General features: G+C 36.1%; 3 protein-coding genes across 18 annotated transcripts; all 3 read right to left on the bottom strand.

Moving 5' to 3' along the window:
- Nucleotides 1–1,103: 1,103 nt before the first annotated feature.
- gps2 (G protein pathway suppressor 2) lies at nt 1,104–7,438 on the bottom strand. 15 transcript variants are annotated; one of them, XR_014030202.1, is made up of 14 exons: nt 7,271–7,411; nt 6,869–6,939; nt 6,393–6,510; nt 6,099–6,208; nt 5,867–5,979; nt 5,409–5,488; nt 5,189–5,268; nt 4,845–5,019; nt 3,584–3,667; nt 3,431–3,477; nt 2,852–2,928; nt 2,666–2,761; nt 2,436–2,519; nt 1,104–1,814 (listed from the first exon to the last, which is right to left on the bottom strand). XR_014030202.1 is itself a non-coding variant. In XM_081365516.1 (13 exons), the coding sequence occupies exons 2-13, from the start codon at nt 6,869–6,871 to the stop codon at nt 1,722–1,724; spliced, it is 1,125 nt and encodes a 374-aa protein (XP_081221642.1). In that variant the 5' UTR covers nt 6,872–6,939; nt 7,271–7,411; the 3' UTR covers nt 1,104–1,721. The 15 variants fall into 15 exon arrangements, 10 of the variants coding, with proteins under 10 accessions (XP_081221642.1, XP_081221640.1, XP_081221643.1 ...); XR_014030205.1 differs by having other exon boundaries at nt 5,855–5,979; nt 6,869–6,916; nt 7,271–7,404; XR_014030206.1 differs by having other exon boundaries at nt 5,855–5,979; nt 7,082–7,402.
- Nucleotides 7,439–11,739: 4,301 nt separating this feature from the next.
- On the bottom strand, nt 11,740–13,740 carry gabarapa (GABA(A) receptor-associated protein a). The gene is made up of 4 exons (XM_081365535.1): nt 13,601–13,740; nt 12,850–12,928; nt 12,632–12,750; nt 11,740–12,469 (listed from the first exon to the last, which is right to left on the bottom strand). The coding sequence occupies exons 1-4, from the start codon at nt 13,688–13,690 to the stop codon at nt 12,389–12,391; spliced, it is 369 nt and encodes a 122-aa protein (XP_081221661.1). The 5' UTR covers nt 13,691–13,740; the 3' UTR covers nt 11,740–12,388.
- A 56-nt stretch (nt 13,741–13,796) lies between these two features.
- ctdnep1a (CTD nuclear envelope phosphatase 1a) lies at nt 13,797–25,929 on the bottom strand. 2 transcript variants are annotated; one of them, XM_081365532.1, is made up of 8 exons: nt 25,072–25,687; nt 23,243–23,309; nt 22,650–22,768; nt 21,850–21,921; nt 21,569–21,685; nt 21,330–21,441; nt 21,047–21,131; nt 13,797–13,897 (listed from the first exon to the last, which is right to left on the bottom strand). In XM_081365532.1, the coding sequence occupies exons 1-8, from the start codon at nt 25,174–25,176 to the stop codon at nt 13,861–13,863; spliced, it is 714 nt and encodes a 237-aa protein (XP_081221658.1). In that variant the 5' UTR covers nt 25,177–25,687; the 3' UTR covers nt 13,797–13,860. The 2 variants fall into 2 exon arrangements, with proteins under 2 accessions (XP_081221658.1, XP_081221657.1); XM_081365531.1 differs by lacking the exon at nt 13,797–13,897 and adding an exon at nt 19,215–20,178 and having other exon boundaries at nt 25,072–25,929.
- Between the last annotated feature and the right edge of the window lie 68 nt (nt 25,930–25,997).

The following is a 25,997-nucleotide window of genomic DNA, read 5'->3' as shown; positions in this document are numbered from 1 at the left end:
CTCCTAAAAGCTTTTAGTAGCTTCTTTGGGGTTCCCCATTTCACGCGATCTACATATGACCATTGTTTATTTCTGTAATTGTGTTTTATGATACAATGATGACGTCTGAAATAAAGAAAACAAAACGAATGCTACTGGCCCTTACTGTTCAAAAGTTATTAGCATAAACATGAGTGAAACTTTGGACAGTTGGTGGCGCTAGAGGGATTGAGTTAGAGACTCCACATTAGCTATGGTGACTGTTCGGACTGTCCTCTATCTGTGTTCAAATTTTTATAACTTTCCCGCAAGCGATTCTATGGGCTGCCATAGACTTCCAGAGCAGAAGAAGAAGAAATGGAAGAAGAAGAAGAATAAGAACGCCTACGCACTTTCAGTGCTTGGCCCCTAAAAATACACCAGCCTTGGGAAATAACGCTTTGGTGGACACATGGCCTAAGTGTAGGTGGGGCCTATGGTGCAATGATGTTTAACTATTCATTGATGTCCTTGTTCTGCAGGAAGTCATATGCAAATGTATTTGCCCATGTGACATCACAAATTCCACAATATCAAAACGAGCCATTTTTGGAGCTTGATTAAATAAATGCTTTGTTTATAATGAGGGCGTTTTAAACTGAAACTTGCAGGGTGTTTTAATAGTACAGAAATCTTATATGTCAAAAGATCAAGGCAAATTTTGACCCCTTTAAACTGTCCATTTAAAAGTACAAAACAAGTGATTTACTCAATGGCTTCTGAATATGAGATGTTTATGAGTTAATGGGGAACCTGTAAAGTTATGTGCCTTATAATGATTGAAATAAAATACTAGAATTGGTTCATTAACTTACAATAGTATATGCATACCTGCTTAAACTCAACAAAAATTTGGGTAGGGCTGACTAAAAAAAAACTGGCATGCTTTAAAGATGACGTGAAGTAATATGTGGTACATTGCTTTGGAATTCCCCTGTAGAGAAACATCCTACGAAAAACAACAGACCAAAGTTGAATCTAAAAACTAACAACTAAATTGTTCTGAGTCAGTGCTGTCTAAACTTAATCCAACTACATAATTAAGCGACTTTTCAAAGAATAAAACAGACTAAATAAAAAGATGACAAAGTCAAAAGATTTATTTTTCTACACACCTCTTTATTACTATTTTAAGAAGTTTTTTTAAAAACAGATTATTAATAAAATTAATATTTTTAAGTGCAATTTTGTGAAATTCAGTTGGTTGGCTTTAAAATCATATGAAAATATTATTTCCCTATTCTTTGAATTAGGGAAGAGGTGCATTCATCAGTGTTAATGCAAATTATAGATGGCCCTGAGTGGGAGGTCTGTTACAGGACATGGAAATATAATCTTCTAATCTGTTTCTACATTGTTCAGTTAGTTTTTAAAACCAGATTTAACTCTAGTTGTGTCATGGTGGTATTGTAATGTTACTAATGTTGGCACAGCTGCTGTCAATGTCTTCATATGAATAACAGAAACATTCAGACACATCCCACTGTAATATTGAAATAAATGACATACCCTGTTGCAAAGTGAGGTTTAACAGCTGAAGAATAGAGAAAATGACTTGCATGTGACAGTAATACAGTCATGTGTTCTACGTGATAACACTATGATGCCAAGCGTTGTGTAGCTTTAATTCCAAAAGGCTCCAAAGTGTGAGTGATGAATCTGTTCTTCTACCCCGAATACTCTGCTTTGAGTGAAATCAATAGCTATTTGCCATGGTGGTAAAACCTCTGCCCTGATTGGCTGTGAGAGAGGTAGGTGTGGCGAGGGGTTGGTTGAGAGGAGCTTTGAAATGTAGCCTGTACAACAGAAAAAAATTATGTTACTTTCCTAATACAGATCTTAATCAGGCACTAAATGATTAAAGCCAAATTAATCTTTTTTATCAATTAAAATATAGTGTTCACACTACAGTTCAAAAGTGTGGGGTTGGTAAGATTTTTAATGTTTTGAAAGTACCGGTAGTCTCTTATGCTCACAGAGGCTGCATTTACTAGATTAGAATACAGTTTTGTGAATATTGTGAAATATTATTACAATTTAAAATAACTGCTTTCTATTTAAATATTTGTAATTATTCTTGTGATGGCAAAGATGAATATTCAGCATCATTACTCCAGTCTTCAGTGTCACATGATTCATCAGAAATCATTCATTTTGAAAACAGTTGTGCTGCTTAATATTTCTGAGTGGAAACCATGATATACCTTTTCATGATTCTTTGATGAATTAGAAGTTCATAAGAACAGCATTTATTTAAAACAAAAATCTTTTGTAAGGATGTAAAAGTCTTTAAGGTCACTTTTGAACAATTTAATGCATCCTTGCTGAATAAAAAACTCCAAACTTTTGAACAGTAGTGTATAAACGTACAAACATGCTATTAATAAAACAGTATACTTAGTTTGGACAGAACTCACTGCATGTGCTTGTTGTGAGGGCGTTCCATGCGTGAATGCACCTGGGGAAGCTGCCCTTGGTGGATGTGCATATGATAATCCAGACTGTCCAAAGAAACGAGCAAGACATTTATGCCCAAAGAACAACAAGAGCAATAAAATTCAACTATTTAAGGATGAATATCTGCGATAATGCAGCAGGTTACAATGCTGTGTTAACACAGATTTAATTCATTTGTTTTGGCTCTGACCTTTCCAGGAGGGATCTGGACAGCAATAGAGGGAGTGGGCAGCAAACCTGCAGCACTTACATGTAGAGCCTGTGGATGCATGGGCCTCAGTGAACTCTGAAAACACAAATATGAGTCATGAGTTACACAGACACTCAGCTGACCATCCTTTTCTAGTTTAGTGAGTGCACTTCCAACCCAACTTACAGAGTCTGTGAAGCCGGACTGCTGGTTGGCATGTTCCAGCTGTTTTTGCAGGGGAATCCCAGCACTGGGGATGTAACCTAGAGAGAAGGATGGAACACAGAAAGAGAGTGAATGTGTCTGCCAAGAAGAAGATGGAGGAAATTTTAACATTTGTGTGTCAAAGGCCCCGTTCCAAAACTCACTAAGCTGCCTTTGGGGGTCAGAATGATTTTTTTAAAGAAATGAATACTATTAAAATAAAGCTGGAGTACAATAATAATAAAACTATACAGCAAAGATGCATTAAATTGATCAAAAGACAAAGTAAAGAGATTTATAATGTTACAAAAGTTTCTATTTCAAATAAAGGCAGTTTAAAAAAACTTTATATTTCTGAAGGATCATGTGACACTAAAGACTGCCGTAATGGCTGCAGGAAATTTTGCTTTGCCATCACAGGAAGAAAACAGTAATAGTATTTCATAATGTTATAGTTTTTAACCCCAAAAAAAACAGCCTTGGTGAACATAAGAGATTTCTTTCAACAACATTAAAACCAAACCAACCCCAAACTTTTAAATGGTAGTGTAGGTACGGTACCTTCCTTCCGAGTAACTGATTTGAAACACTTTTTATGCGCAGCAACACTGATGATTAAAAATCACCATACAAATATTTAAATAATACTGTAATATTTCATTATAAAAGTATGCTATAGGGAAATTAAGTCATTCACACATGCATTACACACACCTGGCTGAGAGGTGAAGTGACTGTGGACAGCATAGCCCTGCTGCTGATGAGGCAGGTACTGCATGGTCTGGAAAGCTGATGAACCTGGAAACAGAAAAAGATAACATCAAATCAACATATCACAAATTTACACAACAAGGAAAAGAACATAAGAACCTTTAAATTAATTAATGAAGCACTTTTATATAGCGAATGTTTAGATACTACTGTACAGTCAAAATGCTTAACAATGGGATCAGGATCTCTGCTCAACCACACCCAGTGTGCAGCATTCAGCAGGGGTTTTCCTGCATGGAGAATTACGAGGCGGCCACCTCCGTCAAATTTCGTGCCGCCTCAGGCTCTCGACCATAGCACATCTCACAGGAACACACAGCCATGTTTCATGAACGAATCGGTTGTCAAAGATTCAATTACCCATTCATATACTGCCTCATTCTGAATAAATCAGCCGTTTGAACGAATCGTTTGAATGAATGACTCGATGACTCGCATATTAAGATGGTCACCTGCCGCCACCTACTGGCGGTTTAGTTTCAAAGTATCATTCTTTTCCAAATTCCTTATTTTTATATTCAAAAAATATTTAAAACAATCTCATAATCTCATTTAATACAGTTGTAATTTTTCGATGTAAATTATTTAATTTGATTGGTAACAGCCTAGTGTCTTGTTATTCTAATTGAATGTATTGATAAAATGTAAGAATTTGAAATGAAAGATACATTTAATAAAATTAGGGAAAAAATGCCCCCGGACCCCCCTAGAGGTACCAAGCTCCACCCACAAAAATACTGTGGGAAACACAGTAGGCTATATGATGGTCTACGAAAAAAATAAATTTAATTATCTTAATATTAAAATACATGATCAGGATTTTACCACCTCTGCCTCGTTTTGAGCCAGGAAAAACCCAGGGGTGCGTTTCCCAAAAGCATTGTTAGCCAACTATGGTCGAAAGTTCCATCGAGCTCTATTGGTAATGACGGAACTTGAGACCATAGTTGCTTTTGGGAAACACAACCCGGTTGAGGCGACGACAGCCACAGTGCAACAGTACACTCGCTGCAACAGTACACTCGCTACACACCAGCCGTAAGTGAAGAGGACAGTGATAGAGACAATTATACCCCTACTCTTTACAAGAAGTCATGGTAATTTTTTTATGACCACAGAGAGTCAGGATGAGTCTTACAAGCAAATAATCAAACATACCCGTATCTCCAAACATAAGCACTGAGGGAACATCAAAAAAAGGTACCTCTAAGTTGTGAACCACTAGCATAGTTGGCTGGCACTGGCTGACTGGAGGCAAAAGGTGATGTATGCTGTTGCTGGGTGACTCCATACGGGCTGTGACTCGCCTGGGCTCCGGAGTACTGGCCATGCTCTGCCCCACCGGCACTAAATCCCGCCGGAGACTGGAAATGACGCGACTGTGGCGGTGGCAAGCAGCCAAAAATATTTTCAATTAACACAAGCACAGACACCAAAACATACAAAACAAATGTGAGTAGTAACTTAACCATGTGTCCCTCACCATTAAAAAGTGTTGCTTTGTTTTAAACACGTATAGATTGATTTACATTAAAGTGTCACACTCACAGGAATGACTGGAGACTGGAAGAGCTGTTTACTGCGTTCCCCAAGAAGAGCACCTGGGCGTCCATGACTCACCTGACCCGCTGATAGAAAACAAGGGGTGGAGCAAAATAAAGTAATTATTGTAGGGCAATTCTAACAAAATAAAAAGCAACAAGTCTAAATGGCCTCCACAACTTTATACTACTTTAACAAATGCCTAAAAATGCCAAATAATGGTCACCTTGCATGCTAAGAAGGTGCTGTCCAGGGTGGATGGCCATGTTTGGCTGGTATGTTGCTGCAGTCAGAGTTGTCATGTCACTGTAAACATAAAATTATTCTAGTTGTAAACTGAATAACAGACAGTTTGGATAATAATGTTTTTTTCCGCCTTTTTGTGGGGAATTTTCAGTTTTGGCATTTTTTTCAGTAGCCATTATTCCAGTCTTTGGTGTCACGTGATCCTTCAGAATTTTTTTTAATATGCTTATTTGGAGCTAAAAAAAATTCTTATTAATGCTTAATATATTTGAGGATACTTTTTTCAAAATTCTTTGCTAAATTTCAAAAGAACAGCATTTATTTGATATAGAAAATGACTGACACTTTTGATCAGTTTAATGCAACCTTGCTGAATAAAAGTCTTATTTTCTCTCTTTAAAAAAAAAAAAAAAAAAAAAAACTTACTCTTTCCCGTACCTCTGTTCTTTCCGTCGTCTTTTCTCCTCCTCGTGTAGGACTTTCTTCAGCTGTAGGAAAAGCTGGTGCTTCTCCTCTTGAAGACCCTGTAGCTTCACTCCCATCTTCATAATCTGAAGATAGAGAGAGAGAGAGAAAGAGTAAAAAGATTGGTCAGGAGTCCTGTGCAATAACGCCTGCATCTTTTTGTAAATAATCCAAGTTTTAGAATGTGGCTATCATACAGACTTACCTGCTCTTTAGTCTCCTCTAAGGACATCCTCTCCTCCATCTCTTTCTTCCTCTTCCTCTCTTCCTCTTCTTTTAGTTTCTGTTCCATCATTTTGTCAACCTCTTCCTCCTCTGAGATAAACAATTGACAACTGATCACAAAGTTAATTTTAAAAAAGGCTTAAAAATTTGCTACATGCACATCACCAACAACACTAAAATTCACACAAAGCACCACCGGAATACAACATGAACATGGGAATTATTTTATTTATTTTTTTAATAAAAAAAATATGCAGGAGATTCCAGGGCTTACCTTGCCTCTTCCGCTCCCTCTCTCTCATAATGTGCTTGTGTAAGGCACGTGCCATGGCATTAGACAGTTTGGGCCTCTCCAGAAGAGCCGGCATGATGGTAGGGATTGGTGGTGCCAGCTGGAGTAGAGATGTCAGGTAAAAAAAAAAATGTTACACATAGATCATGAAACATAAATACCAGCATCTACATTTTTTGTCACTAATGAGTCCACTAATATAACATTTAATTTATTAGTGGCCTTTCCACAGCAAGAATAGTGAAGAGTGAGAACCAATTAAAGAACTGAAAGTCTGAAGATTTTTTTACCTTGTTAAATAACATGTTAAAAACATAACAGAACCAATAACATTCTTATTATTTCTGTGCAGCACAATTTCAAAATTTCAGAGGTTCAGGATGACACATCACAAACACAAACTAAGGCAGCAGTCAAAAAGTTGACAAGCCTTGCTTACGTTGTATAAACCAACTTACCATATCAATTCTAAAAACCAAAGACTACGAGTTAGAGCAAAATATAAACTAGAAGAAAGAGATGTGGTAATCTGAGAAGCAATAGAAGGCAGTAAATGAGCAAACTCCCTGCACCGGGTTAGCTCTATAATGACTTGACAAGCTAGCTGGCTATGCTTGCAGTAACCTGAATGTTTTGACGGGCTATTCAGTAAATCTGTCCAAAAAAATCACCTTTCATAAGCATGATTTTACAGACGAAACTGATTTCAATGTTTTCTTTTTCCAGTAAGTTGCATTAACACCTGACCATTAGGCTAGCAGGCTAACGGCTCAAGTGACAGCTTAGGCAGCTAGCTTGCAAAATCAGCGAACTAAATAAAACTCTTGCAGTGAAATTCGTGGAATCTTCATGTAACGCACTTTTGTCCGTTTCTGAGATTAAAAGTATGCTGAGCTTGTCTGAAGGCTTTCCTTTAAGAAAAATAAACAAGTGTATCAGTAATTAACCAAAATAAAAATGACAGGAAACCCAGTTTGGCGCACTTCCGCTGTGGGTGTGTCTTGATGACGGTAAGTGTGAACAGAAACGAAGCGGCTGCTCACTGCAGAGCCATTGCTGGAGCGTGAAATTCAGCTCCTCCTCTCTAGACGTCTAGCTCCCCCTCTCTAAATGTAATTTGCGCGTAATGGGTGGAGCTAGAAGGTCCAACCCTACCTTTAACTCTTATTCTTCCACTACGGTGGCCCAGTATGAAGGACTAAAAATGACAGAACGAAAAATAAATAAATAAATAAATAAAAGTAGAAATAAATAAATAAATGCAGAAATAATAGTAAAAATAAATACATTTTGGTAATATAAATGGCTATTTCTGTATTTTTACATGTATTTATTTATTTATTTATGCATTTCTATATGTATTTATTTATGTATTTATATATTTATTTATATATTTGTATTTATATATTTATTTATTTATATATTTATATATGTATTTATTTATACATTTATTTATTCCTACATTTATTTATTTCTGTATTTCCACATTTCTACATTTATTTATTTCTGTATTTCCACATTTCTACATTTATTTATTTCTGTATTTCCACATTTCTACATTTATTTTTCCCTGCGCATGTATGCTAATTGACCAATGGCTAACCACGCCCCCTCCACTCACTCAGTCAACATTCGGTAACAGGCGCTTTGGCAGCTGTCAGTAGGAGACATTTCACAGGAGGCAATTGATGATTTTTTGGAAACAGAAAGATTATATATCATCTCGATGTCACCAAAAGGGCCTTAAATATGCATCGGAGGGTTATATTAATAATTTTATTGTTGAGAAGGTCGATAAGCTTCAGCTCCAGAACAAAGATTTACAGTTCACAGTGTAAACGTTATAGTTTGGTGCTATTTCGCTTCAAATGCTCGCTTTATACGCGCGTCCTATTCGCTTTGGATTCAAAATGTTCAAGCGTCGAACTAGACGCGGATACGCGCGAATTTGACGCCCTATTCGCGTTTGGTGGGAGCGCAGAATAATGGACAGGCTGCGATGTCAAGATTGCATTGCTGAAATGTGTGTGTGTGTGTGTGTGTGTGTCAGAGAGAGGCACGGGCGCGATCGAACAGTGGAAACATAAAAACATACTCCATTTTGTTCATACAGGACATAATTAAAACTGCAAAGTGTTTAGCCTACTTATATTTGTGTAAAACACAACATTGTGCTTTTGTCAAACTGTAAACTCTTGTCAAACTGTAACCTACAACTGTCACCCAACCAAAATCACACACACACGCTGTTTTAAAGCCAAAATGACAAGAAAAAAAACATAAAAACGAATGAAACCTGATAACCGCAATGCATTGCAATGGACGAGGAAGCAGAGAACGTCCAAGTGTATTGGGTTAGCTATGCGTACTGTGATTGGCTCATCGCGTTTGGGGGCGTGGTTAGCCATTGGTCAATTAGCATACATGCGCAGGGAAAAATAAATGTAGAAATGTGGAAATACAGAAATAAATAAATGTAGAAATGTGGAAATACAGAAATAAATAAATGTTGAAATGTGGAAATACAGAAATAAATAAATGTAGGAATAAATAAATGTATAAATAAATACATATATAGATATATAAATAAATAAATATATAAATACATAAATATATAAATAAATGTATAAATACATAAATAAATACATATAGAAATGCATAAATAAATAAATAAATACATGTAAAAATACAGAAATAGCCATTTATATTACCAAAATGTATTTATTTTTACTATTATTTCTGCATTTATTTATTTATTTCTACTTTTATTTATTTATTTATTTATTTTTCGTTCTGTCATTTTTAGTCCTTCATAGCCCAGTAGTGCACAACACAACGAAATTCAAAAAGCAAACATAAGTTGACAACAAAACGAAATTAAGCCACAACACAATGGAAAATGTACAACACAACGTAAATGAGCCACAACACAACGGAAAATGCACAACACAGCTTAAATAAGCCACAACACAATTTCATTCATTCATATTGTTGTGTTCTGGCTTAATTTCGTTGTGTTGTTGTGAACTTATGTTTGCTTTTTAAATTTCGTTGTGTTGTGTACTACTCATAGACAGTAAAAGGTACTACTAGGCCACCGTACTCCACCCATTAGCTAGGTGGGTGGACTAGGTGTCTGGACTAGGTCAGAGGTCAGAGGTCAAGCTCAACCTCAACCCATGGCCCTGTCCCAAATGGCGCACTTCATGTGGACTTTCGTTCTCGTGGACTTAAATTGCGTGTGCTCGCCGAGTCTACGAGTCCGTAGGCCGTCCCATTCAGCATTTTAACGCTCTGAAGTGTGCTCAGCAGCGCCCCCTTTGTACCCTTGAAGAGGTCTCCGCATAGATGCAGGCTCCACACACTTTAACTACCCAGGAATCCTTGCGAAAGGCCAATCAGACAACTGATGGGAGGAGATTTCGCTTACGGACAATTGTTGACATGGCTGAGAAGAAAATATTACGTTTTTTTATGACCTAGATGTACATTTACAGTTACCTACAGTTTACACAAACATTATGGTCATTGAGCAGTGGTTGATGTCTCAAACATAATAATAGCGCGTTGAATACGATCGCATTATGATTCATTAAATAAATAGAACCGAATGTCAGGGCTTTACTAAGTCATATGTAAACATAGTATGAATATTGAAACCTGTAAATTCATCTGAAACTCATGCACATTTTCATTATGTGTTAAAATTGTAACCTTAGTTCAAATGGAACATTATGTGTTATTATGTACAACTGTATACATCATTTAAATAAGCATGATGTATTGTCTATTGGCCAAGGGCCCTATAGGTCTGCACTACATGACGTCACCAAAGTGTGGAGTGTCTGAGGAAGTCCACAAGTCCGGAGTGTGCCATTTGGGACAGGGCCCATGACGTGCAGTGAAGGGGAACTGGGCGTCACTCGGCTCTGCATTGAACAGTGAACGTGAGCACCACTTGGAAATGAAACGGACTGCATGTTTTCATTATGCCCAGCTTTCAACTAGGTTTTAAAATTGTTTTATTCATGGGTTATTTTCACTTACGACATGTATTATAAGGAATATAATTTAATGAATTTGCTACGTCTATTAGCTAAATTTAGTATACATAAATGTATATATATATGTGTGAAACAAGACTATATTTAAGTTTAGCAATACCTAAAACAATATTAAGTTTGAAAAATAAGAAAACTGTTAAATGTGTTAATATCTGTGAACAATTAAATGTTTTATTGAACTTTATTTCTGTCTTTTTTTCTCTCTTTCTGTTTATCCTAATGTACCCCGGGCTGCATTTGTAAATCTTTAAAACCAATAAAAAAATGGCCAGTTTTCTTACAAGTAATCGTTACATGGCCATCTTATCTCATGTTGTTAAAGGAACACTCCACCGTTTTTTGAAAGAGGGCTTATTCACCTTCTTTCCTACATTTAGATAGGTGGGCAAATGCATTTTTATCTCAGTGCATGCATTGTTTTAGTTTGACAGGGTCGGCGCTAGCTTAGCTTAGCATAATGAATGGAATCCTTTGTTGCCAGCTAGCATGTCCTGAGTAAAAGTGACATAAAAAATAAAAAACCCCACCTAATTACTTCTTGTGGCCTGCGTATTCACAACGAGTACAAATAGCGATGTAGATTAACACTAGGCGATTTCCTAGGCAGATATTGACTTATATATTAAGGACTATATTAGGGGGAAGCACAGGCGAAGCACTGCTACTTGGGCGTGACATCTCTGCGCCCAAGTAGCAGTGCTTCCCCCTAATATAGTTCCAAGTCAATATCTGCATAGGAAATCGCCTAGTGTTAATCTGCATCACTATTTGTACTCGTTGTGAATACGCAGGCCACAAGTAATTAGGTGTTTTTTTTTTTATATCACTTTTACTCAGGACATGCTAGCTGGCAACAAAGGACTCTATTCATTATGCTACGCTAAGCTAGCGCCGACCCTGTCAAACTAAAACAATACATGCACTGAGACAAAAATGCATTTGCCCACCTATCTAAATGTAGGAAAGAAGGTGAATAAGCCCTCTTTCAAAAAACGGTGGAGTGTTCCTTTAATAACTTGTAAGGCTTCTCTTCAGGTATTACTTATAATCATTAGTTCATGAAATAAAAATAAAATAAAATAAGGAGATCTGCAAAATCATGGGCACTACTGAGCAGGATCACAATGCACTCGACCTTTTGATATTAATTCATATCCGTAATGATGTAATACGTATACGTACCATCTATTAAGAAATATGTGCAACAGATATTCTCAGATCTGTGAGAAAAGTACAAGTCAAGATCCATTAAAGACTCACACAGGTAGATTTCTTACATCAGGTTTATAATGGTGGCAAGCTACAGATGGAGCTTTTAGGGGAAAAGGAACAAAATACACCAAACCATAATAAAAATCTCCTACAATATGACTCCTACAAAATAAACGTTTTAATCTTTTAACCAATTTATTAAAATAAACAGCAATCCAAACCCATTTCAAAATAATAATTGGCAATGATACACAAACACACTCACACTCATACACATTACGTGGTATGATAGTCCAGTATTATCAGTGATTTTGGTCTGTGCAAATATGGTAGCTAAAAACAAAATCAAACCAAACATTAACGACTGTAGAATAGCAAAGTGACTTCAGGATGCATGTTTGTGCCAAAGGAAAGTGAGAAAAGTTGAAAGGAGAAGTGTAGAACATTGAAAAAGCTTTTACGGATATGAGTACCACTAATTTACTGAAACAGACCAGGACAAAGTATCAGGCCTAAAAGCAAGAATGAGGGCAGAACTCTTAGATAGGAAGGAACAATATGCAGGCAGCATAGAGTAAAAACAAGATTTCATAAACAGACAAGGAGGAGGATATGAAAGTGCATTCAACATGTACACTTTTTGTGAACTAACGTATTGATCATTTTATTTTAAAGAGGGGTATTGTGGGGCAAGTAAATTCGTTACACATCTCTCAAAACGTCCCCATAGACGCTTTCATCACTGTAGGCAATGTAAAGGAAAAAGTCTTCTTCATGGTGCTCCTAAAATACAGAAAAAGAGACAAAGAGTTTAGAAATGCTTCATTTTTATTGAGCAAAAACATCACTTTCTCAATTCTACTGATGTGAACAAACAGGTGCAAAAGATGGAGTAAGCAAAATAAATTATGTTCAGAATTATTCACAAGAGAATGAAAGATGTACCTGGTAGAGCAGCCCCATAGTGGCTGATGTGGGAGGAATGACGTTGTTGACAAAGAAGAAGAGGGCATCTTCGGCCCTCAAGTGGATCCTTTTCCGAATGAGGAAGTAGAACTGTCCCACTTCAAAAACAAGAAAATGTGTCATTACATTCACATCCTACATATTTTAATACCATTCAATATTGAGCCAATTAATCTGTATTTTACAAGAAAATTAACCTGTGAGGTCAGAAGGGACAAGATATTTCTTCTTGTCCAGATCTCCTATTCTGGCTTTGGGAGCTTTCTCGACGATCACCTGTGGAAAACAAATGACGATGATAAAAATTAACCAGTCAGTCATGTGAGAACAACTGCATCTTTCAGTAGTATAATATCAAGGCAAGGGTATTCCCCAGTTTAGGGTTCATTCCCATTCTAACCAATTTCCCCACTGATATTTTACTGAGGACACATAATGTAATTGAAAATTAACCCAGTGTGAGGACACATGGTAATGCGTCAGAAAACTTCATTTTCTAGGCATTTTGTCCTTGACTCTGTCAAAACAACAAGGTTCATTTGAATGATTCAATATCATGTGCGGGATACAAAGCAGTTTACCGGCTCTGTATTTATGATGATTAATACCTTGATGTTTCTCAAATGTCACAAATATTTAAACCTATATCATATATTCTCATAAAAAGATATTAATTATTCTATTACTTGTACTCAAACGATGCCACAATTTCCAATTAAGACAGAAGCTAACTGACGCTAACGCTAGTCCTTTCATATTTGAAGGACAGCTTAAAAACATCGATGACAATTCATTAATTAATCGTATATATACTCTATTTCGCGTTTGTAACTATTTTCCCACGATTCCTCCATACAAATGAGCGTTGTCACTATGTTATTCTTCGATAGGTTTCCGTTATCTGTACAAGCAGGGCCCTGACAAAAACAACTCATTTGTCTGACTCACAGGCACTCTGTCCGGGTACTTCTTTCTGATTTTCTCCCCCTCGGACCGTCGCTTCTCAAAGGGATGTTCTTCTTTGTACATAAACTTCATTGTCAAGGGCTGGGAGATGTTAAAAATCTCCAAGAAAATCTGCCGTCGACGGTGTTTACAAACTAGCTTAGGTTTTTTTGACAACTGCGTCGGAGGGCGGAGGGATATCCAATAACAAGGAACAAGGGAGGCGGCACACGTCACATCACGTCAGCTGCGTAATGACGTCCTCAGCAGTCAGGAGGCCTACGTGGCATTACCTGAAATCTAAACGGTTAAAAAACAAAAAAACAAACAAAAAAATATGTTAAAGTAATACAACATCCTTTGTTCTGTAAGGAAAATTAGCATACCGAATGTAATGCGGTCTACATCACGGGTGGCCTGGCCTGGTAATAAAAAAGGTTAAAGGTTCAAATCATGCAAGACTTAATTCATGTGCTCAGGCTGATAAAAAAAAGACTCTCCCTATGAGTGCTTTGGAAAGAAATGCAAGCTAAATTTGATAAATTAGTCATTAGAAACCACAGACCAGTTTTAAGTTAAATCAAAACTACTGGTATTTAGATACTCATCAACTTACCCATCTTTGTAGTGAAAGCCTGCTTGCTAACAGTCAACTCCCTCTCGTAAGGGGACACGGGAGAGGGTTATTTAGGTAGAAATGGACAAGATATCAAACCCATGCCATAAGCAAGCAGGGAGGACTTGAATAAAACTTTAGGTTGTGAGTGGGTGCCTCACAAAGCACTATTCAAAATCATACACACTTAAGTTCTCTGAAAAGTTTATGCACTAAAATAATTTGCTTTCATTGTTACATTGTCTTATGCTTACACGACTAGTATGTACACACGACAAGTATGACTATCATGAAACTATTTACTAAAATCATTCCAAAATAAAACCAATACCTATGTTATGAAAAAGGCTACAGCAGAGGGGGGCATTGACTACCAAGCCACCCAGACACTGTCTAGAAATAGTCATGGTTCAAAATTATTTGGAGGCAAGCCACAAAGCCACAGTGAAGGCAACAATTACTTTGATGATGTCTCAGATTTCAGCTGTAAGTGGAGCAATGATGCATCAGTTAACCATCATGAGGTCTGCATAACACCATTGTTTAGTGACGGGTCAGATGAGACCAAGAGGTTTTTGACCAAATTCAAAGAATTGTGTTGTGTAAATCCAGCATTGCCTACACTTTAAGTGCTGGGCTTTATTCATGAAACACAAGCAGAATAAATTTCTGTGTAAATTATTCACAAAGCCATTCTTTTGTAAATTGCTCCACTGGATTAACTTGTATAAGAATGGTTTGGTATGATTAAACAGAAATATGTTTAGCTTGTTGTCTTCATAATGAGTGGTAGTGAAGCATTTCATCGGCAGGAACTGAGCATCTCGTTAAAATAATGGACAGAACCTGTTTTTCAGTCTGCTAAAATATAAAGATATATTGTGAGTTATCCAATTCAATTCAATTAAAAAAAAAGTAGATTCTAAGTGTATAATCTGAAAAACCTAAAAGAAATTTATTTGGAAGAATGGGCCACATCTATTCTTCACTGTGTGAAAAGTGGTACAAATCTCGAACTGATTAAGTTAAAAATATTGGATCAATCTCTTAACCCTCATGTGGTGTTCGGGTCATTTTTGACCGTAGAAGATTTTCTTTTTCCTGAAAATACTAGTTAATGTTATCGCATTGAACTGAAACTTAGTGACTTTGTTCACAGAGACTATAACAACTTGTCCAAAATGTTTTTTTTTATTTTTTTTACTTTTTTTGTGTTGTTTTTTTCACCTTGTTACACCTATGGTGTTCCCGGTCAAAAATGACCGGCCTACACAAAATAGCTTATAAATCTCTCGTTATGCAATATTATCCCCAAAAATTGGATTCAATCTTTTTATCAACTTGTTTTCTTTCAATTAGGACTGGTTTTATATTTCTATTTTCATCTGATTAATCGTAGGCCTCATTTATTTGATAGTAGGCATCTCATTTTTTGAGTAAAAAAAACATTATTTTTGAATAATTTTGGAAAAATAAAATAAAATCTGAAGAAAATTGGCAGTGTTCATCACACTAGTCTACTTTAATTTTTCACCTGGAATTTTGTTTTGAAAAACTTTTATTTTGTACAATATGGAACATTGTCACACTTGTGGTGTTCCCGGTCAAAAATGACCGGACTACCAAAAATAGCTTATAAATCACTCGTTATGCAATATTATCACCCAATATTGGATTCAATCTTTTTGTCCACTTGTTCTCTTTCAGTTAGGACTGGTTTTATATTTCTATTTGCATCTGATTAATTGTAGGCCTCATTTATTTGAGAGTAGGCATCTCTTTTTTTGAGTAAAAAAAACATTATTTTTGAATAATTTTGGAAAAATAAAATAAAATCTGAAGAAAATTGGCACTGTTGATCACACTAGTCTACTTTAATTTTTCACCAGGAATTTGTTTTGAAAAACTTTTATTTTGTACAATATGGCACAGAGTTACACTTGTGGTCTTCCACTGGGCCATTGAGGGCCATTGTGGGCCATTGTTTCAATGGGCCATTGAAAGTGAATGGGAGAGACCAATGCAATCAATGAATGGAACAACACAAAATAGGTATCATTTTAAAGCTTAGAATCTCAGCTTTTTAATGCATTTAATCACTTTGATAAAATTCTAACGAGTGCTGAGTTATCACTCTAAAACGGAGTGTACCCCCCGCAGGCGCCACCTAGCTGCCAAATATATAATCATAATATTTTTCAAAAATATTACCTTGATCAACTTAAAATAGGTGTCATTTGAAAGCTTAGAGTCTGAAGTTTACAATAAATGTAGCCAATTTGATAAACTCCTAAGTAGTGCTGAGTTATTTGCTGATAAATAGAAAAAATAATTTCATAATTTATAAACTACTTTTTTGTATTACATTCAGCAATATGTCAAATACATCATACAGCTCAGATAGTCCTGTGTCATATGTCATTTGAAAGGTCTCAATGAGTAGAATACAACAAGCATAATTGTTTCAGGCTTTTTACTAAACTCGAGTGAGGTTTTTGTAAAAGAAGCCCTTCAAGAGACCCATGTGTAAACCATATATGGATGCTAAATTTTAGACACATTTCAGCGCGTAACTTCATGAAACATACTCCAATTGTGGAAAATGACACATCATTATTTACAGCAGATGCTTACAATTAAAATGAGTCCTCAACATAATCCATCACTCAGAACTAAAGATATTCCTCATGGAGTTCTAACACAAAAAAATCCACAGACTCACGTAGCCAAGCAAGGTAGCTTAGACTTGGCCTTTTTACTCGTATCTTCATGAAACATACATCGATCATGAGAAATGGCACATCGTTATTTACAGCAGGAGCTCACGATTAAAAAGAGCCCAAACACAATATATTCCATCAATCAGATCTAAAGATATTCCTCATGGCGTTCTAACACAGAAAATACCACAGACGCACCTAGCCAAGTATATACTCATGAAGCACTCGCTATGGTTTTTGCTCATAACTTCACGAAGCATGCACAGATCGTAGAAAACTGTACATCATTATTTTCAGCAGACTATCACGATTAAAAAGAGCCCAAACTCAGCATAATCCGTCACTCAGATCTAAAGATATTCCTAATAGAGTTGTAACACACGAACCCCATCAGGCGCACACAGAGCCTTGAATATAGATGTAGCCTAGCACTAATGTCGCGTTTTAACTCATAACTCAATGAAGCATGCATAAATTGTGGAAAATGGCACATCATTATTTACATGAGATTGTTAAGATTAAAAAGAGCCCAAACTCACCACAATCCATCACTTAGATCTAAAGATATTCCTCATGGACTTCTAACACATGTCTTTCCCATTCACTTTCAATGGCCAATTGAAACAATGGCCCTCAATGGCCCAGTGGAACACCACAAGTGTAACTCTGTGCCATTTTGTACAAAATAAAAGTTTTTCAAAACAAAATTCCTAGTGAAAAATTAAAGTAGACTAGTGTGATCAACAGTGCCAATTTTCTTCATTTTTTATTTAATATTTCCAAAATTATTCAAAAATAATGTTTTTTTTACTCAAAAAATGAGATGCCTACTATCAAATAAATGAGGCCTACGATTAATCAGATGCAAATAGAAATATAAAACCAGTCCTAACTTAAAGAGAACAAGTTGACAAAAAGATTGAATCCAATATTGGGTGATAATATTGCATAATGAGTGATTTATAAGCTATTTTTTGTAGTCCGGTCATTTTTGACCGGGAACACCACAAGTGTGACAATGTTCCATATTGTACAAAATAAAAGTTTTTCAAAACAAAATTCCAGGTGAAATATTAAAGTAGACTAGTGTGATCAACAGTGCCAATTTTTTTCAGATTTTATTTAATATTTCCAAAATTATTCAAAAATAATGTTTTTTTTTACTCAAAAAATGAGATGCCTACTATCAAATAAATGAGGCCTACGATTAATCAGATGCAAATAGAAATATAAAACCAGTCCTAACTGAAAGAGAACAAGTTGACAAAAAGATTGAATCCAATATTGGGTGATAATATTGCATAATGAGTGATTTATAAGCTATTTTTTGTAGTCCGGTCATTTTTGACCGGGAACACCACAAGTGTGACAATGTTCCATATTGTACAAAATAAAAAATTTTCAAAACAAAATTCCAGGTGAAAAATTTAAGTAGACTAGTGTGATCAACAGTGCCAATTTTTTTCAGATTTTATTTAATATTTCCAAAATTATTCAAAAATAATGTTTTTTTTACTCAAAAAATGAGATGCCTACTATCAAATAAATGAGACCTACGATTAATCAGATGCAAATAGAAATATAAAACCAGTCCTAACTGAAAGAGAACAAGTTGACAAAAAGATTGAATCCAATATTGGGTGAAAATATAGTATAATGAGTGATTTATAAGCTATTTTTTATAGGCCGGTCATTTTTGACCGGGAACATCATAGGTGTTATAGGATTTTGAACACCACATGAGGGTTAACTTAACATATGACAATCTCACATTAAAGTTTTGATGTTATGAAAGTGGCAGCAGATGGTTTCTTCTCTACATCCAAGTGTAATGGATTATCAGAAAAGAAATACATGTAGGTGGGGACTTGGTTCTATCCATCATTTGTTGATTGGATGAAGGCAGTTCTGAGTGTGAGCATCTGGTTGATTTTAAGAAAGGGGCGGGTTTTGAGCAGACTAAATTATTTGATAAGACCGGCATACGATCGTCGAAAGATTGAGTTATTATATTTGAATAAAAAATTACGAGGTCAAAACAAAGAAAAATGCATTAATTGTTCACAATAAGATACATTTTGAAAACAGGGTGAATTTTCATTTCATGCAGACTTCATTTTGGAGTTTCTGTGCTTTGAAATCAAAATATCAGACAGAACGAAATATAAACCAGGATCGATAATTCAGTAAAATTGGGTTATACTGTCTGAATACTTCACTGTAAATAGTTCAGCCAATTTAAAATGTAGAGTACCCCAAAAAGTGGAAGAGACTGTAATATCAGTTGTTGACAAAAGGCTCTATTTTATTTTTCTGTAATAGCAGAGTCCTTGTTGCTCAGTGTCTTTCTCTCAGTGGCTGGTGTATCCATATCGAGGAGCATCAAAAATGTGTCCAAGAAATATATGGTAAAACCTCTCTGATTTAACCAGAGGTTCCACATATGAGCTGTTTTAAAATACACAGAAAATTAATACCATAAGCAGTAATAATGGACTGTAGTTTTCTCTCCTGCTAGTTATCTCTACCACAGCATACTATTAGTACAACGGTATTAACAGCTCTCAGCTCTTAATATAGAGAAGAGGACCAGATACCTGAGATGGCAGACAGAAAAAAACTAAAATAAAAAGAGAGGAAGGACAGAAGCTTAGAGAGAATGAGTGGATAAGACCATGTGACCATTTGTCAGGTACAGGTCATACAAAACAACAAACACAGACATTTAGGAAGGGGGAATAAGTGCAAATGAAGTGTGGAAAGTGACAGGTCGTTACAACTGATTAACTGATTCTTTATTTACCCCCCCCAAAAAATGAAAGGTAAAATTGGAATCAGAAGCTTTCTCCCAAATTCACTCAGAAACACTCCAACATGCACACGTTGAATCCAACAAATAAGGCAGAGTTTCCATTTTTTTAGGAAAACAAAATACAAGAAAAAAATGCTGGCCTCTCAATATGAGTTTATGTGTAATAGCTTCTCCATCATGTGTCTCTCTCTCCTTTATGTTCTCCCATGTCTTCTCATAGCATTTCCTCAGAGGAGTCCATGAGACTAATGGGAGCTCACATGATGACAAGAGGCTGACAACTCCAGCGCAGGAGAGGCTAAAACCTAGCAGGCAGAGCCATGTAAAAAAAACGACGGCGACCAGAAGAGAGACTGGCCCTGACAGATACGATCACCAGAGCCGATGCTGGTGGAGATTTCGACTGAGGACGGAGCGAACATCTGAGGTAAACCTAGAAAGGGAACGAAAACACACTAAGGGCAGCTTACTGAAACAGTAACATTATTCCCCGGTTTCACAGACAAGGCTTAAGCCTAGTCCCAGACTAAAATGCATTATTGAGCTGTTTGCACTGTCAGTGTCATTGTTTTGTCTAAGGATGCAAAGCAGTAATCTTTTTTTTCCTAAGGCATGTTTATAAAAGCTACTTAAATGTCATAATTAAACTAAGGCCTAATCCTGGCTTAATCTAAGCCCTGTCTGTGAAACCAGGCCAAAATGTGACAAATGAAATAGCAGTTTGATATTAGTAAGAAACAGAAAGATTTGAGGGTGACATAGTTGTCATGTGCAAAAAATCCCAAACACTTTCTCTTCTGTTCTGCAGAGAAATAAAGAAACAAACCTGTGGTATAGAAAGGAAAATTTGAAAACAATTTCTTAGAATTGTTTCTGTTGTATGTAATGCCTATTGCTTGCCTCCTAGCTCTTATATTCATAATGTTATTTCTTTTTATTTATACATTTTATATATAATACAAGTTTAAATCAAGAAAAGCCCCCAAATGAATATTGAATAGACATTACTTAAAGTTTTAAAAGTCAGTATATTGTTTGTTTATAAATTAATTTAAATATGGCACAAATATTAAATGTATTTATTTATTTAATAGGGACAGTGCTCATTAATCAACAGTCAACATTGTAAAAATGTCCAAATTATGTAATATACTAATAAAATACACAAGGAGTCGGATATGTGTAGAAATTTGCTAACGAAGGGCTTTCAAATTGTGCAGAATTTTCTGGGCATACATTTTGTGTAGGCCTAATCAAGATTAAGAGGTTACTATGACCATGACTTAAAGAAAAATTCATACCTCAATGCATCCAACATTGGGAGCAGGTTAAGAAGTGCTGTGTCACTTGGGTCACTGAACCACGACTTTATAGGTATTGCATTATCTGGGGGTGAAAACAAGTTAAAATTACATTCATATTACAATTCATCACACACACAAAACAAAATCATTTTTTTAATAGATGCACAATATTGATGTTTGTGTTCGTAAGCACAGGATCAGGATTACCACAATTTTAACATCAAATTTAGAAAATTAGAGTGGATGAGAATTTACTCTCCATAGATGTTCCATCTCTAACCTGGGTGACTTCGATAAGCTCCAGGCGAGTTGTCCAGAATAACTATACTGGAGAGATCACTGTGTACTACAGACAGATCTTTTATGTAGCTCCCTAGATCCAAAGTGCAGTGCTGCAAAAAGTGGGAAAGAGAGATTGAGACCCAGAGGTTCAGTAATTGAAAAAAGAGACATGAAAAGCTATTTCCTAGGCATAATCAATCAACAAAAGTCTGTGCTGGGCGGTGCAGCGGGTTTTACCTGTCTGTAGTATCTTCTTTTTAGGATACCCCTGTTGTTATCCAGCTTATCTGCTACGGCTGATCCATATATCTCCATACTAGCTGTAAATACTACCAACTCATACCACTGACTAACCTGACATATACAAACAAGAGGACACACAGACATAACACACGCACACACACATTAAAATATTGGTGAATTTTGTCAAAGAAAAACTTTTGTCAAAGGCAAAATTTATAAGTAAAAAAATATTTTAAATTGTTTGCTAATTTGCTCAATTGAGAGAGTTCACTCACCACTTCTAAAAAGAAATCGACGTGCGGCCTTTTATGGACAAAAAACCTGACTGGGTGTTTGTCTATTACCACCTGAAAAAGAGAGAGAGAGAGAGAGAGAGAGAGAGAGAGAGAGAGAGAGAGAGAGAGAGAGAGATCAAATTTGAACAATTACTTTAAATACATTCATTCATGCTGTTTTAAAAAGTTCTCATTGTTCCTTTATTGTAAGTCTGCACAACCAAAAGTATGGGGTCGGTAAGATTTTTAAAAATGTTTTTGAAAGAAGTCCCTCATGGCTGCATTTATCAAAAATACAATAAAAACAGGAATACACTGAAATATTATTACAAATGCTTTCTATTTAAATGTTTATAGTGTAATATATTTTATGTAATAATATAAAATGTAATTTATTCCTCATGCAAAGCTGAATTTTCAGCATTTTTTTAGTGTCACATGATCCTTCAGAAATCATTCTAATATGCTGATTTGAATGATGATCTAGAAACATTTCTTATAATTATCAATGTAAAATAAAAATTATGTGGAAACCGTGATTCAGTTTTACGGGATTCTTTGGTGAATTGAACGTTTAAAAGAACAGATTTTTTTTTAAATAGAAATCTTTTGTAACATTATAAATCTATTTACAATGAAAAGAAAAAAAAAAAAATCTAAAATTTCAATACAGTAAAAAAGTGTGATGTGCCTCCATTGCAGAGTGAAATAAAACCTGCATTTCTCATAAAGCAGCTAATAAAGAAATGTAATTAACCATCCAATTTTATTGCTGGAGTGGTGTGTTTGTGTGCGTGTACCTTGAGGATAAAGTCTGGAGGTGTACCAGGCCTAACTGTAGGTCTAAGGACGCCATCATGGTGAGAGTGAATTAAAGTCTCATCCAGATCCAACACCAAGATCTTCCTCTTCACCGCATCTAAAGCAGCAAACAGTTAACATGCGCCCCACACAGTGAAAAAAGTGTGATTCAACATCCAGAAATCAAATGAACTCATGTTATGTCACGTCTACCAAACTCTCCTGTGTTAATATGATCTCATGTCAACAAGAAATTCAACCATGAAAAGATTGAGGAACTGAGACCTCTTCCACTCAGTCTCTCTAGTATTGATATTCTTAGCTCAATTCATAATACACCCACACTATTTGTAATGCACTTACAAAACAACAACAAAAAAAACATTCTCAGTCTATTAATATTTTACAGAATGCTTTACAAGAAAATAAATTATACCCAAAGTATAAGGTACTCCTTAAAAATAAAATAAATAAATCTGTTGACTGACTTTGATACAACAGATGCAACATTGCATCCATCTGTGTGGTTAGACGCTCCCCTAGTGGATAGAACTACAAAACAAAACAGAGGTAAAAAGGCGAGGGAACTTACTGAGTCTGTTTCTGGAAACAGGGGAGAGAGGTAATGTGTCATAACGCACTGTTTGGTACTGGATTATCTGTGGAAGACAGAACAGTGGACAAAGACAGAGTCAATGATGCAAGTGAACCAATCTAATCTTTTCCTTGCTTCCAAAATGAACACTCAGACATTCAGACAGACAGGACCGACAGAGGTCTGTCACTTTTCATGATAAATTTCTCTTTCTGATATTTCATCTTTTCCCCCTTCATCACCCTGGTACAAAACTCAGATGAAGGCATTGTGTAGCAGACATCTATAAAGTCACTCACCTAGAACGGCCCCATACTGCCACGATTGGACTATTAATACACACCCAAAACAGCTGTCCAAAGATGTCACAGACGTGTAAGGCAAGTAGGAAAATCAGTGTACTGCTCGTATCTACTTAAGTAATGTGACTTTTATTTAAAAAGTACAAATCTTTTTGTGCGATTATAATAAAACCTATGTATATGTGTAAAATGAAATTTCACTTAAATGTTGGTGAAAAAACAGAGCAGCATTAAAGGGATATTCACTCAAAAATGAAAATGTTGTCATCACTTACTCACCCTCACGTTGTTCCAAACCTGTATAAGTTTCTTTCTTCTGTTGAACACAAAAGAAGATATTTTAAAAATGTTGGTAACCAGACAGTTGACGTCGATAGCCATTGACTTTTATAGTTTTTTTTTTTCCTACTGTCTGATTACCAAAATTCTTTAAAATATCTTCTTTTGTGAGAAACTCATACAGGTTTGGAACAACTCGAGGGTGAGTAAATGATGACAGAATTTTCATTTTTGGGTGAACTATCCCTTTAAGACAATATGAATGGCAGTAGCCATAAAAAACAATAGACTGGGTAATCGGGCTTAGGCTAACACTCAACACACCACTTTTGTTGGTTCATGTAGTTATGAAAACAACTCGAGGTCATTTTTGTGTTGTTTTTTTCAGAGGAGCCTCCAAAAGACTTGGAACCAAATTGACTTGGATGCCGCAATTAGAACAGTTTGAACCATACCACAGTATGCCACAGTGCGTGTATGAAATTATAGCTGTCATGAGGTTACATAATAGCTGTATTATTCCGAGCATTTATTAAGTGTTTAAAATTGTATTTATTTAGCGAAAATGCAACATTTAACAAAGCATTGAATATATTATTTTTACATTAAGGGAAAAAACATGTATAAAAATGATTTTATTATGGGGCATCTCGCCAACTCAAAAAAAAAAAAAAAAAGCTTTTGGATAAACATATAGGAGGGGTCCATAGTCCAATGTAATTAGGGCATTCATCCTCATAAACACACTCCCCCAGGGTTACAGAGGTGCAGCTGAAGCAGTGACAATCTGAAACCTACTGTACAAAAGTTTCATTAAACGTTTTTGATACAATGAGTTACTTTAACACAAATCAACAATTAAAGCAAAATATTACAAAGCTAAAGCACTCGTATTTCTCATCATTTATTTTTATTTAGTACAGATGCTACAATGGCCCAGCTGAACTGTGTGTTTGTTTGCACTGAGTGGAGGGCCATATACAATCTAACAGCTCAGTAAATATATTCTCGATGGCAGGAAACTTCAATAAAGTGTTACAGTAAAACTATAGGACTGGTGACAACAATATCCAAAGTCAAGCCTAAGTGTTACAAAGTGTCAAACATATATCAGCAATACAAGCAAGTAGCTGATCTTTTGAATATTATTTGAATACAGGCGCTCTTAAATAAAGCACAACAGATTATTTACAGGTGACAGGTCGGAATATAAAGAGACTGACAGACAGATGTTGAAACTCTCACCGTTCGTAGATGCTTCCTGAGGATGTATAAAATGAAACTCCATATCCTAGACGTCACTCCAAGGAAGGTGCGAATCCCGAGTAAACACTGACGCGTCTTCAACATGCTGACAGTCGATGAACGGCACGACGGAGAATCATAAAGAGACTGGCACCATCCACTAGAGACCAATGACTTCAGGAGAGCTGGAACTACGGCTACAGCTAATCCGGTCGGCTAACCACTTCCCGCCGCTTCTTTGCTTTAAAAGCAGCGCAAGCGACGCGAGCCGAACTAGAGAAAGCAGAGACTCTGCTGCACTTGGACCAGCAAGTGTCACAAAACTGCTAAAATGTCAAACGTCTGCCACGCACACAAACAAACCTCTGCGATCTCAGGCTAGCTGGACTTGTTTTTCATTGGCAAGGCAGCTAGCTCTGGATCTGGCGAGCTCTACAGCAAACTATCCCTCCTCGAATCGACGACTCTTGTGATTGACAGGTTCGATGTTAATCTCAAGATTTCAGACAAATGGCCAAGTGTGCAAAAAGTCCAATCAGACGCCATCAGATTCGTTTTAGTACATATCCGGGAGCAAACTGTGAGCCGCCATCAGTGCTGTGGTTTCGTCACTTCCGAGAAACAATTTAAACGTGTCCTCAGTGAAGCTGGGTCAAGAGAGTGAGGACAGGAGCTCTGGACTGGAGATGCAGACACACACGAGGAGACTCTCACAGATACATTCATAATCAAACTTTAATCTTACATTATAGAAGGTCAATAGGGCGAGATAAAGAAACAAAACATTTTTGATTTTTAAATGCCGCTTGCTTGTATAGGTATTTATGGAATAGTTATGATGACATGGCACGCAGACACACTTTGAAAAGCTGTATGTTCAAAATAAGTGGAATTCATGGATCTCCATTCTTCTTTTTTTCGAAGAT

This window comes from Scardinius erythrophthalmus, assembly GCF_964197995.2.
Source record: "Scardinius erythrophthalmus genome assembly, chromosome: 5".
Taxonomy (NCBI): domain Eukaryota; kingdom Metazoa; phylum Chordata; class Actinopteri; order Cypriniformes; family Leuciscidae; genus Scardinius; species Scardinius erythrophthalmus.
The sequence above is the reverse complement of the archived record's forward strand: the minus strand, read 5'-3'. Positions and strand labels throughout refer to the sequence as shown.

Coding starts and splice junctions, on each gene's coding strand:
- gps2 (XM_081365516.1), bottom strand. Junction 5,980..6,098: donor TAGAGGAGACTAAAGAGCAG/GTAAGTCTGTAT, acceptor CTCTATCTTCAG/ATTATGAAGATGGGAGTGAA. Junction 5,269..5,408: donor GCACCTTCTTAGCATGCAAG/GTGACCATTATT, acceptor GTTTTCTATCAG/CGGGTCAGGTGAGTCATGGA.
- gabarapa (XM_081365535.1), bottom strand. CDS start 13,690: ATGAAGTTTATGTACAAAGAAGAACATCCCTTTGAGAAGCGACGGTCC. Junction 12,751..12,849: donor TGTCCCTTCTGACCTCACAG/GTTAATTTTCTT, acceptor TTGTTTTTGAAG/TGGGACAGTTCTACTTCCTC. Junction 12,470..12,631: donor CTATGGGGCTGCTCTACCAG/GTACATCTTTCA, acceptor TCTGTATTTTAG/GAGCACCATGAAGAAGACTT.
- ctdnep1a (XM_081365531.1), bottom strand. CDS start 25,176: ATGTTGAAGACGCGTCAGTGTTTACTCGGGATTCGCACCTTCCTTGGA. Junction 21,442..21,568: donor AAAGAAGATACTACAGACAG/GTAAAACCCGCT, acceptor CACTTTTTGCAG/CACTGCACTTTGGATCTAGG. Junction 20,179..21,046: donor CCAATGTTGGATGCATTGAG/GTATGAATTTTT, acceptor TTCCCTTTCTAG/GTTTACCTCAGATGTTCGCT.